The 12088-nt window shown below is 60.8% G+C and overlaps 1 protein-coding gene across 2 annotated transcripts; it reads right to left on the bottom strand.

Annotated features, from left to right (window-relative positions):
- Window positions 1–2775: 2775 nt before the first annotated feature.
- Window positions 2776–11572, bottom strand: NPTXR (neuronal pentraxin receptor). Of its 2 annotated transcripts, none has more exons than XM_088531875.1 (5): window positions 10941–11572; window positions 4290–4512; window positions 3853–4097; window positions 3345–3524; window positions 2776–3002 (listed from the first exon to the last, which is right to left on the bottom strand). In XM_088531875.1, exons 1-5 carry the CDS (start codon window positions 11463–11465, stop codon window positions 2778–2780), a joined length of 1398 nt encoding a protein of 465 aa, XP_088388001.1. In that variant the 5' UTR covers window positions 11466–11572; the 3' UTR covers window positions 2776–2777. The 2 variants fall into 2 exon arrangements, with proteins under 2 accessions (XP_088388001.1, XP_088388002.1); XM_088531876.1 differs by having other exon boundaries at window positions 4290–4509.
- Window positions 11573–12088: the final 516 nt, after the last annotated feature.

The raw sequence follows: 12088 nt of genomic DNA, 5'->3' as shown, positions 1-12088 counted from the left end.
CGATGCCAGAAATGCAGGTCTGGCCTGCCTGGCCGCCTCCCCGCTTCGCCTCCCCGCGAGCGGGCTGGACACGCCATCACCTCGAGCCACCATCAACGCACAGGGGGACCGTGTTCTGGAAGGGGGGAGCAATGGAAGCTGGACACCGCATGAGCAGCCATGAGACCTCCAGAATACTCCTCCTCCCTGGTCTGCCCTCATGCGTACACACACACGCACGCACACGTATGTAGACATTGGTGGCCACGCAGCGTGGAAACATCATGTTATCAGGCACTCCATGGTCCCTCTAGCTCAAGGCCAGTGACCCTCTGCTTCGCCCCGCTCGGTGCTGCTGTGAGCCTGCCGCGTCCCCCTCGCTGCATCTGTGGGGTCCGGGAGCAGCTCACGGCAGCAGACAGAAGGAAGAGGCACAAGGAAAGCTCCAAAAGACGGAGCCAGTGGAGCTCCTCCGTCCAGGACCATATTCCTCGCCCTTCTGGCTTGGCTTTACTCCATTTAGGAGCTATGCCACCCTCAGAGCTGGGCACGTGGCGGGGCGACGCTTTCCCCGAAAGCCGCCGAGCGCCGCCTGCCACCCCAGCGCGGTGGTGATCCCACGGGCACGGCCGCGCTGCTGCGGGAGCACCGTGTCCTGCCCTGCCGGGCACCTGCCTGGCCACGGGGAGCCCCCTGACTCCTTCACGGGTGGGAGGGGAGAAAAGAAAAACAAAAGCAAACCCCGAACAAGCAGAGAAACTGGATCTCAGCCAAGAGGGGCCACGTGTACTGGAAAGCTCCATGAGAAACAGCAGCATCCTGGCAACGGGAACAGCAGCTGTTTTTCACAGCATCACAACCCTCTGCCTCCAAAGCCCGACTCCCCTTGGGGCAGAAATGCCACTTACGGGCTGTGCAGGCATGGGAATAAATTTGGGAGAGGATCTGCCCTCCTGAAACCCTCTCTCAGCCTCCCCGGTGGGAGGAAGATGCCCTGGCCCCAGTGCCCATTCTTCCTCAGCCTGGGAGGCAAAGACTCCCTTTTGCCCTCCACGTAAACCTGAAAGGCAACTGAGATTCTTTTCAAAATGCAGTTTTTTTCAAAAATCTCAGTGACCTTTCTAGCAGACAGGATGGGTAAGTCCTTCCTCAGAAACACCCTGCCCTGAGACAAAAGGACGATCACCTGATCTCAAGGGGCTTCCTAGCCCTTCTTTGGGGCTGTTATACCCAAAACGATAATAATAAAAAAGAAAACAAAATCCTCTCCAAACTCCCAGGACTCCTACTCAGCTGTAAAAGCACTGGATCTAGCTCTCTGCATCACCAGATGCTGGCTCCGGTGCTTCTCTCCCTGCATGCAGCAGAAGGTGGGAATGGCTCTTGGCTGGATCTGCTTTATTTTCCTCTCTGTGGGGTCAGTAAAGGCAGCTATTGAAATCCCCTCGCGAGCTGGGATGTGCGTGGTGCTCCTGGTCCCGCTAGCTGGCAGGTGAGGAGGGCCGCGGTGCTGGCACTCTCGTCTCCTTGTGCTGGTGCCATCACAGGCGACAGACGTCCACGCGTGCGGCTGCATTTACGACACTCGGACGAACGAGCAGTGTTTGCTGGCTCCCTGCCCACAGGTGTTTTCAATTAGCTATGTACAACCCTAGCAAACAAGAGCTTCTTAACAGGATTGCCAGCAGCTTTGCCACCCACGGCAGGAGCAGTCCCACCTGCTCTTCCCAGGGAAGGAAGCAATATCCACTGAAAAACAGGAGAAGAGCCGATGGGGGAAGGAAGGGAATGTGCTGAAGGCTTCTGTTGAGCAGCTCACGGCCATGCCTTTAGGCTTATTTGAATTACAGGCTGAAAAAAACAACTATCTCATATCATCAAAAATAAATAAGTAAATAAATAAATGGCAGGTGTGGGATCACTGGAGCTCAGGGATAGCGCCCAATTAGAACTAGTATTTGGGGCACTTAAAAGTCTCCAGGTCCTGCTGAAGTCAAATAGAGAAAGGAAATGAGCTACACCAGCAACTGCAAATAAATAAACAGGTAGATAAATAAATAGATAGATAAGTAAATAGATGGGGCTGGGGTTTCTCCAGCAGCAGGTACATGCCCAGCTCCTGAGGTCTTCTGCTCTTTCACACCCCAGGCCTGATTTGCAATGGAAAGCGCTCCGCGTCTCCCCCAGCAGCCAAGGCCTTGTCCTCACAGACCAGAACATGCTGTTTTTTTCCTTAAAATAGCCCTGCTGCCAGAACACACCTCACCTTGGGCTCCGGTCCCTAAAAACCACCCTTCCCGCTTCAGCCCCTGCTGCAAACGCCACCGCTGCCCTCCCCACAGGGGCAGCTTGCCAGCCCGGCCACTGGAGCGGCACCTTCGCTACCATGAAATACCCCAAGGCGAGGGAGGGCACTGGGGTGCCCCCAACACCACTGTGGTCACCCCAGGGCCTGGGGCTGCCCGGCCGGGAGCCTGAATTGGGGTGAAGCCCTGGCGAGGCGAGGAGCGAGGCGAGCGTGCGGCGTGGGCGCGAGGCCGACGCTGCCCGGGGCCTCCCCGTCCGGGCGCGCCGGCTGCGCCCCCGGCCCCTGCGAGGATGCGGCCGCGAGGGCCTCGCCTGGCTCCTCGCCCGGCCGGGCTCCTGCGCTCGCCAGGAGGCCGGGGGGGTCGGAGCCCAGGGACTGCGGGTGGGGAAGGGGTCTCCTGCCACCCCCTTCCTTGGCGGCCGAGAGGACAGGACGGGGCGGGGGTCACTGCCATGTTCCTTCCCATGGGTGCTGGGGGGCGAGGGGCCGCTCACGCCTTCATCCTCTCCTCGCACGCCGTGAAGCTCGCCTTGCCGGCGCCGCCGAACACCTCCACTGCCTGGTCATCCCACTGGATCACGTTGCCTTGCAGGCGGGAGGTGCAGTTGGCCATGGCCTGGATGTCCGCCGGCGCCAGCATGTGGTCCCAGATGCCGAACTGTGCGATCTCCCCGACGAAGGCCTGCGTGGCGTCAAACCGGCCACCCAGCGTGTCCTGGAGGGCAGGGGATGGAGCAGGAGAGAGGAGGGGGAGGCAGGAAAAGAGGCATTTTGGGCAGAAGAAGCAAAAAGCAAGGAATGGGGTGGACAGAGAGAGAGGAGAGGGACGAGGGGGCAGAGGAAGCATGATGAGCGCACATTTCCTCCGGAGGATGGGCAAGGGCCCCTCACCTAAGCAGAGAGGTGGCTGCCTTGTGGCACCCCATGCTAGGAGCTCCTGCCCCAAACCCCAGCCCCACTTCCCAACTTGGGGCTCACAACCTCAGAGCCTCCCAGGCTCATGTCTCGCCCCAGGACTGCCCTAGAGGCCGTCGTGAAGGGCCAGCATGACACGTACCTGCTCCTGGCCAAGGATTATCACCCCCTGGGGCTTGATGGCGTGCCAGGAGGCCAGGTTCTCGCTGGCACCCCGCTGCGTGCCATCCTGGTAAGCCGCCCACTTGCCATCTCGGGTGGTCCATGCCACGCAAATGTGGTGCCAGGCTTTGTCCTTCAGGCTCAGGGGCAGCTGGGCAACCTGCAAGTGAAAAGGCCATAGCACTCAGGCATCCCAAAATCTAATGACACCGACATGTGCTGTGTCTCCCCCTCAGCTCCCTGCCCCCTGGACCAGCTTCCCTGTCCTCCCATTTCCAACTCTCTGCCCGTTCTCTCCCAGCTTCTGGGGCCGAAGGCAATGAAAACACCAGGGCCAGACCTTGATGCTGCCTTGTAAGTAATTCAGGGGACATGAGTTAGCCTGGCTACACCTGAGGGACACCCCAGAAGCACCCATTCCCCCGCCCTTGGTTGTTTGTGATGAAGACTCTGACCACATTCATCTGCAGGGCCCCAGCTCTACTGACCTTGTCGTTGATGAGCAGCTCCAGGGGGTTGGTGCCCCACTCCAGCAGCACAATCTCGTTGGCCTGCCCTGGGACAGAGTAGGAGAAAGGGGTGCCGAGGCCACCCGAGGCCTTGGACTTCAGCCACATGCAGATGGTGAAGGCATAGAGCTCTGGCAGAGTCTTCTTCATCCGTGCGTACATGTAGTTGTTCTGCACAGGGATGGTCACCTTGAAGGCATCAGGAGGGCTGAAGGTTGGTGGCCCTGTGAGCCAACGAAGGGGAGAAGGAAGGATGATGAGTGCCCGCTGCCCAGGGTCAGGGTGGCCAAAGGGGGTGGTCCTGCAGACATGCACCATCAGGATGGGCCCCAGAGCTGGTAGTGAGACCTATGTGGCACCCTTGGGTGGAGTGGGCACACAGGTCCCAGGAAATGGGTCCTCACCACAGGACTCACCGTGCTCCAGCTCAGCAACTCGGTTCTGGAGGGAGTTCAGCTCCTTCTCGATGTCGTGCTGCTGCTGGCTGTGGTCACTGTTGGCTGCCTGGCGCTCCTTCTGCAGCGTCAGGATCTTGGACAGGAGCTGCTCCTCCAGCTGCTCCATCTTGGTGTGGAGAGCATCTCGGGTCAGTGCTGGGGAGGTGGGTGCTGAGATGTTCGTCCGGGCTGGCAGGTCCTGCTGCACTTGGGCAACAGCGAGTGGACAGCAAGAGGAGGAAAGGAGGAAAAAAATCAGAACAGTTATCACTGGAAAAGCATAAAATAAAAGAAATTTCCGGGCAGAACGGCTGCAGAGCAGCAATGGGTGACTTCCTGGGGGGCTCTGGCATAACCAAGGGGATCCTTCCCCCAAGCTGCCTCCTTTATGAGCCAGTCCCCAAAAGGGAGGGAAAAAACCACTGCTCTGGGCACTAAGGGGTGCTTGTGTGTCCTTTCCTAAGGGGTGTTTGTGTGTCCTTTCCTAAGGGGAGTTTGTGTTTGTGTGTCTCCTCTGGCACAACCTTCTCCTTGTTTCCCCATGTGGCCTTGCCAGTGTCAGTAAGACATGAAGAGATGCTGTCACAGCTATCCAGAAAGGCACCCATCCCCTCCAGCTGTGAACGGAGGCCAAAAATTCCCCAAAGGTCTCCCGAGCAAGGGAGAGGAAAAAAGTGCCTTCTCCAGGCTGAGTCTAGGATCACTGACCATGTGAAACGGACATGCTCTGCTCCTCTGAATCACCATCAAGCCCATGCGGGTTTTGCAGGTACTCACTAGCATGCCCAGCTGGGACAAACGAGCCTGTTCTGGGTATCTGCTCGCGCACAGGCTGTGCTTCTTCAAACAGCTCTCTGCCCATCCTTGGCAGCCCAGCTTGCTCCTCAGCCCCCAAGGCTGCAGGCCTGCTTTGTGCAGGGATTGCCCCCATGCACAGTAAATGGACTTAAGTGTCCATGTCGCTATCGGCAACAATGTGACAGCCGCCGAGCATCCCTGCTCTCATCCCCGCAGGGACGAGGGGTCACCTGGGGAACTGAGACAGTGTGTGCTGTCGTGTTCCTCCACCAAAACTATGCAGAGAAGTTACATTGTGCCAAAAACAAAACACAACAAAACAAAACCAAGAAAAATCCCACATTAAAGTGACAAGTCCCGCCTTCTACTGTGAGCCTGGTCAAAAGTTTCCAGTATTTTAATTTCCCTCTCCATGTCTTTTTTTCCATGATGGACATGATCTGATGTTAAGGTATACAGAATATAAGCAGAGGGAAATCCCTCCCCTCCGAAACTTTTCTATTCACCATTAACCATAAAGGGGAGGGAAGGCAAGCCAGAGCCAAAGAGGATTTCAAATGTCCATGTCCTGCTTACAGCGGACCTGTTCTCCCGGACGAAAGCCAGGGGATGGCGAGGGCTGGGCAGCATCCAGCCACCGCAAAGGAGGCCGGCAGCGGCAAAGCGCCAGGGGAAGGAAGGGCTGAAGGATCCTGCTAGCGTAAGAACAGATGGATCCGAACCAGCCAGGAGTACAGCGAGGTTGGGAAATAGACGGTGGCTGCCAAGCATCACAGAAGCATGAGGATCCGGAAGAGACTTCCAGTGGGATCTGTGAGAGCAAAGCCTTAGATGCTTGTAAAACTGAGTGTGACAAGTTTATGAGAGCGGTTGTATGGCCTGAAGCAGCCAGCATGAGGATCCAGGCACTCAGGGGACTCCTCCTCGCCCTGCCTTTGTAAGTCATGTCAATACTCATCCTCACAGTCAGGAAAGAGAGATGGATGCTTCTGTCCTAAAATTCTCCATCTTCACTTCCCTACCTGTGGTTCTCGCTATTTTGGCATTTTCTCCTTGGTTAAAGGAGCTGCCACCTTCCAGACCCGAGACCAGAGCGGAGTCCCACTCCCGGGACACGCAGGTGCAGACCTGGGCCACCTTCCCTAGGGACAGTGAGCACAGCTGCCCCACATCTGCAGGGCTGCTGCCCACGGAGCTGCCGCGAGACACGGCTCTGCAGGGCACGGGGCACGCGGGAACGCCAGCCCCACCAGTGCGGATTTCATATGCGATCCTCCTTCCAGAGTAGCAATCTTGCAGCCCAAACCGGCAAGCAAAAGCCGGCTGTTCCTGCTGGGCTTCTCCGAGCCGCGCCAGGGACTCCGTCATGAAGAACAGAATGTCTTTCAGGAGGACAAAATGCTCGGCAAGCGCGGCCTTCCTTTGATGGCTCTGCCGAAGGCAGCGCTCGGAGGGCTGGGGGAAGCGAGGCCCCGTTATCCCCTCGCCGGCACCGCGCGCGGGGAGGCTTCTCATCACACACACAGATTAGTGAGAAAACGCTCCCTTGGCAAAGTCGCGGTGGGCGGAGATGGGGAGACAAAGCTGCTCTTTAGTCATCGCCCTGCGGTGTGTCCCTGCCTCCTGTCCCCTCCGAGGCAAAAGGCATTTTTAATGGCAATGGCCAGCAGGGAATCTCAAGCTTTTGAGAGAGGCCTATTAGGGCTATCTATTGCTGCCGCTGCGGCCTTGTTCCTGTTCCCCAGGAAAGCTCTGTTTTCAGTTCAGTTGTGGCAGAGAGCGTGCGATGGGCCGAGCCTGGTGCGCGGGGCTGCCGGCGCCATCCGCGCACTGCCCCTCGCTTGCTCCCCGCGCTCCTCCTCGTGCTGCTGCTCTGTCTGCGGGTCTTGTGCAGGCCTCACAAAGCGGGGCAGAGACAGCAGGGCTGGGGACAGGCTGCAGGTTTGCAGAACATCTCGGGCCCCCCCAGGTCTCTAGCCCACATCCCCACTTTCATGCACAGCTCATCTGCTAATAAGAGGGAAAAAAGAGGCTTGGGTCTTTTGTCACTCTCATTAGGCCCCAGTAGCTTGTCCTACATTATTCAATAGTGGCTTTTTCTTTTATTTATTTTCCCCCTCTTCCAGCTCTTTGCTCTGCCTCTGTCTCCTTCTTACTTCTCCCTTTGTCTCCTCTTCCTTTCTACTTCCCCTGTCCTTCCTTCCCACGCACTCCCAGCCCCACATCCACCAACTGCCTCTCACCCCTTCACCAGCTCCCTCCCTGCAGCTGACCCTCCCCAGCTCTTCATCCCATGTTGCCCCATCCTCTCCCTCCCTCCGGCGGGTGCTCAGGACCGCCAGACCACGAGGGAAGCCAGACCCGCGGCTCCCTTACGCAGCGGACCGCGGCGACGCTCGCGCCCATGTTATTTACCACAGCGCTGAGGCGAGCGCCGCCTCGGCGCGCTGCCGGCTCCCCATCTGCCACAGCACGGGCCCCGCGGGCGTGCAGGCCTGCGGGGGAGGCTCGCGTGGCGCTTTTTTGGCCAGCGGAGGGACCGAAACGTGCCAGGTGGCGTTAATCACACCATGCTCAATGTTGGCGGCTGGCACGGGGGCGGGCGGTGGGCGCTGGCGCAGGCCGGGTTCCGTCAACTCGGCGCACGCTCGCTGGGTTTGGGTCTTTGTCAGGCAAACGCACACTCATTTATATAAGGAAACAACGGCATGTTTACCAGTGCGATGGTCTGGGGCACTCCATCTCTGTTTGCTCAAAAACCGAAAGGGGACGGAGGCAGCTGGATCTCCTTTTCCCATTCCCTTCCCTAGCGCCACTCCAGCAGTTTGATGCCAGCAGCCAAATCGTTCCAGTTTACGACGACGCAACTGCAAACGCCGAGCGTGAATCGCTGTGACGGCGCAGTCGGAACCGGCTCCCCTGCAGACACCAGCAGCGCCTTTCGGGGCCCGTTTCCCCGGCAGGCATCTCCGCTGGGGAGCACTAACTGGGGCCGAGGCGCCTGCCGCCCCACTCTGAAATCGCTCTGTTTCCATTTGCAGCTGTAATTAAAAGTGCCTAAACGGAGCACGTGGGCTCCCTGGCTCTGCACGCCAAGGAGATGCGCCCACCTGCGTGATGCGAGCGTGTGCGGAGAGAAAGTGGGAAGGAGAAAAGAAAAACAAGGAAAAAAAAAAAAACCAGAAGTAAAGATGCCAGCTGCGCTGTACATCAAGAAGAAACAGGCAGAAATTCATTCAGGAGACTGCATGGCTCGGGGGGTTTGAAATAGGCTACGGGAGATGTTCCTGTTTGAATTTAGCCTCCGGTTAGCAGCGGCAGCCGACTTGTTCCCTCTCCCGCGTGCCTCGCGAGCTGCGGGTAGCGGCGACGGAGACACAGCCGCACGTGGCGGGCTGGGCTCCTCCAGCGCCACAAATCCAATGCGCAGCCTTCCCCTTCCTCATGCGCAGCCGGGAACGTGGGGCACAGCTGCCTTCCCAGTGGGAAGCAGCGCCGCAGCACGCCAGGCTGGGCTGCAGCGACCCGGGACCGTGTGTCCACAGAGCTAAATCGCTTCTTGAAAACTAAGATGTAAAACGACTTAATGGGTTTTTCAAAGCATCACTAAATCTCGTTATGGCTTATGGCCACGCTAACAGCATCCAGATTATATCAATAATCTTCCATCAGCTCCCTCCCTGCGACTCGCTCCTCCAAAGATATGAGCATCGGGCTTTGTTGACGACGATGCTGCCATCAGAGAGGTGCCCGAGGACATAACCTTCCTGAGGGCTCCCCACTGCACTTTGTTCCATCTCTCTGCTAAGACTGACCCCGCTCAGAGCCAGGTTTCCTCTCACGCTTTCCTCACTGTCTTTCCCACTGTGTTTCGCACAGCGTCTGCCCGAGCGGGACAGCCCCCAGCCCCTGCTCGTGGTGAAGGACGTCCAGGCCGCCTAAGGCACCGAGCAGCCTGTGGGGCTGGGGATGAGGGTTGGGGCGCTGCAGCCACTCTCCCAGCCAGGGCCGCCAAGCCCTGGGGATCCTCGGCTCCCAGCAACGCGAGAGGCAGCGCTGGTGGTGGCGTGCCGGCTGCCCTCCTCCCAGGGACGCACAGGCACAAGCCGCTTCCCAGCGCTGCCTCCCCTTGCAACCTCCTTCAAGCCACTGAGGCTCCCCAAGGGCCCGTCAGAGCCCCATCCAAGCCTTGCCATGGGCAGGGTTCTCTGGAGGAGGCTTTCTGGGAGGCGGCTGCCTGGGTTTCCAGGTAGTTGTATTAGTCTCTCGGTGTTTTTGTCACCTGGCTTGCACATCCCTCTCTCCCTGTGTATGGCTAATGCACCTGCATATGGTTTTTTTTTCTGCATACACTTCACTCCAGCAGCCCACAGGTGCTTTTTCCCATCTTTTTGTGTGTGCGTTTACTCGCCTTTCCCTGCCTTTAAGTGTGTTTACGCACTTGCCCATTAGAATTCCCATCCCTCCCTAGGGTTCCTTCCCTGCCACGTTTGTCAGGCCACGTGACACACAAATGATCTTGGTGGCTCTGCGTGCTATGCTCAGATCTGTGCACATACACACGCATATGCCCAAGGCTGCGGGATATTTTGTGGTTGTTGTCTCTTCCTTACCTGTCTCTGGCAGCAGCCAGAAAGACAGACAACGTAGCCCATGCCTCCACCCTGCCCCATGCAGGTTCCTAAGGACAGGATATGGGATATACAACAGCCTGCCAAGCTGGGTCAGAGGGGTCCCGCAGCCAGAGCCAGGGCTTGGGAGCCTCCTGCCAGCAGCCTTCCCTGCTGTGAGAGCCACGCACAAAGCTGCGGAGATGCCACTTTTCCCTGGCTCTGGCTGGCAAGGCCCATGGCAGCAGCCACAGCCCCCAGGCACCGGGGCGAGGGGCAGAGCGGGTCCTGCAGACATGACCGATCCGCCCTGGCAGAGAGGGGCCACAGCCTCTTCCCGGGAAGAGCGCGACAGACACACAAATGGAAATGTCAGTAGGTTCAGCGCTCAGGATGCGCACGGCTCCTGGCAGGGAACCTGGCGCCTTGGCAGACCCATGGGCACAGGAGGACAGCACTGTCCCTGGGGGAGGCGGGATGGCTGGAGCCAGTGCCACCAGGAAAAATGGGCAGCTTCCCCTCCAGGTGCTCTCACATGCCCCAGCTATCAGCCCGGGCTTCCTGCAAACCCATCTTACAGACCTAGAGACCCAGGGCAGAGCTGCTGTGTGCAAAGGTGGGCTCCTTCCCACCCCCACCATGCACACCAGCCCTCCGAATAAGAGGGGCCACTTTTCCATGCAAAGCCCTGTTTCAACAGATCATCAAGGCACCAAACATGCTCAGCCAAGGTCTCTCTGGCTGCTGAGACCGCAACAGCCCAAAGCAATTTCCACGCGCGCGCCCCGGGACAGGACGGACGGCAGGTGACATTGTAGAGCATTGGCTGCCACCCGCTAGCGGCTGGGCCACAGCCCAGGCCTGCCAATGCCAAGCAGCCGTGCAGGGGGACGAGCGGGGAAGGGGCCGCGCGGAGGGGCAGTGCACGAAACACCGGACGCTCTGCTTGGCCAGAGGTGGGGGGATGCGGCAGGGATTGGCCTTTCCCAAAGGGCAGCAGCAGGGGCACGGAGGGAACACCCCGCCGAGGCCTGGCTGGGGCTACGGGCAGAGCGAAGGCAGGAGGTGGGGAAAGGGCAGGAGAAGCGGGAAGGGGGCCTCGAGGGACGCCCTGAGGGGATCCCGCGCGAGAGGAGCCCTCCCGGGGCCTGGCGGGGGGCGCGGGGGCAGATGTGGGGCAGGGGCCGCGGCGCGCGGGAGCAGCCCCGCGGCCGCCACGCACCTCGATGCGGTCGATGCGCTGCTGCAGGGCGCGCACGGCCTCCTCGAGCTCGCGCACGGCGGGCGGCTCGTCGGCGGCGGGGCGCGGGGCGGCGCGGAGCCCCGCGGCGGGGCCCGGCGGCTGCGGGCCGCCCTCGCAGCGGCTCAGCTTGCCCGTGAGCTCGCGGATGGTCTCCTGGTCCATGCGGATGCGCTCCTTCTGCTCGAGCGCCGTGCGGCGGAGCTGCGCCGCGGCGCTGCGCAGCGCCAGCAGCTCCTCGGGGCCGGCGGCGGCGCCGGCCGCGGGGCACTCGGCGCTCAGCGGCGTGCACACGAAGCGGCTGAAGAGCGGCGGCGGCGGCACCCGCGGCCCGGCGCTGGCCAGCGCCTCGGCGGGGCCGTGCAGCGCGCCCAGCCCCTTGTCGGCGGGCGGCAGCAGCGCGGCCGCGGCCGACTCATTGTCGGCGGCGGCGGCGGCGGGGGCGGCGGTGCCCGCCGGGTGCACGCTGGCGATGATGCAGATGATGGCCCCCAGGAAAGCCAGCATGCCCGCCGCCAGCAGCACCGCCAGAAACTTCAGCGTGGCAGCGGCGTGGCGGGCGCGAGCCCGCGGGTCGGCGAGAGAAGGAGGCGGCGGCGGCGGCGCCGGGCCGGGCTGCACGAGGCGGCGGCGGCGGCAGCGCAGGCGGCGGTACCGATGGCGGCGGCAGCGCAGGCGGCGGTACCGGCGGCAGCACCGGCGCCGGGCCCCGAGCGGCGCGCCGCGCCACGCTTATATATAGGCCGGGCGGCGCGGCACGGACCGTCCCCGCCCCCGTCCCCGCTGCCGCCGCCGCCCCCCGGCCCGGCTCGGCCTACACGGACCCCCCGGCCCGGGGCTGCCGGGGCTCCCGCGGGGCTGAGGGAGCCGTGGGGCAGGCGGTGCGTTCAGATGATGCCCGGGTGCAGGGCGGCTGGGCCCGGGAGGCGGCACGGCCGGGGATGGGGACCCGCGCGAGGGGAGGCTCTTCCTCTTAACCTTGCTGGAAGCAGGAGCCACAAGCCGCTTGTCTATGGGCTGCGAGCGATGGGCTCTTTCTTGGATGCAAGCTGGGTGGGCAGCTTAAAGGAGGGTTTTATGCTGAGGGATCTTTGCTCTGGAAGTAAGGTGGCCCACACTGCCTGGAGGGG

The sequence above is a fragment of the Tinamus guttatus genome, unplaced genomic scaffold, assembly GCF_059628265.1.
Source record: "Tinamus guttatus ecotype Peru unplaced genomic scaffold, ASM5962826v1 Tinamus_guttatus_pri_ptg000439l, whole genome shotgun sequence".
Lineage (NCBI taxonomy): Eukaryota > Metazoa > Chordata > Aves > Tinamiformes > Tinamidae > Tinamus > Tinamus guttatus.
The sequence above is the reverse complement of the archived record's forward strand: the minus strand, read 5'-3'. Positions and strand labels throughout refer to the sequence as shown.

Coding starts and splice junctions, on each gene's coding strand:
- NPTXR (XM_088531875.1), bottom strand. CDS start 11,465: ATGCTGGCTTTCCTGGGGGCCATCATCTGCATCATCGCCAGCGTGCAC. Junction 4,513..10,940: donor AGCGCATCGACCGCATCGAG/GTGCGTGGCGGC, acceptor GCCCAAGTGCAG/CAGGACCTGCCAGCCCGGAC. Junction 4,098..4,289: donor AGTTGCTGAGCTGGAGCACG/GTGAGTCCTGTG, acceptor GTTGGCTCACAG/GGCCACCAACCTTCAGCCCT.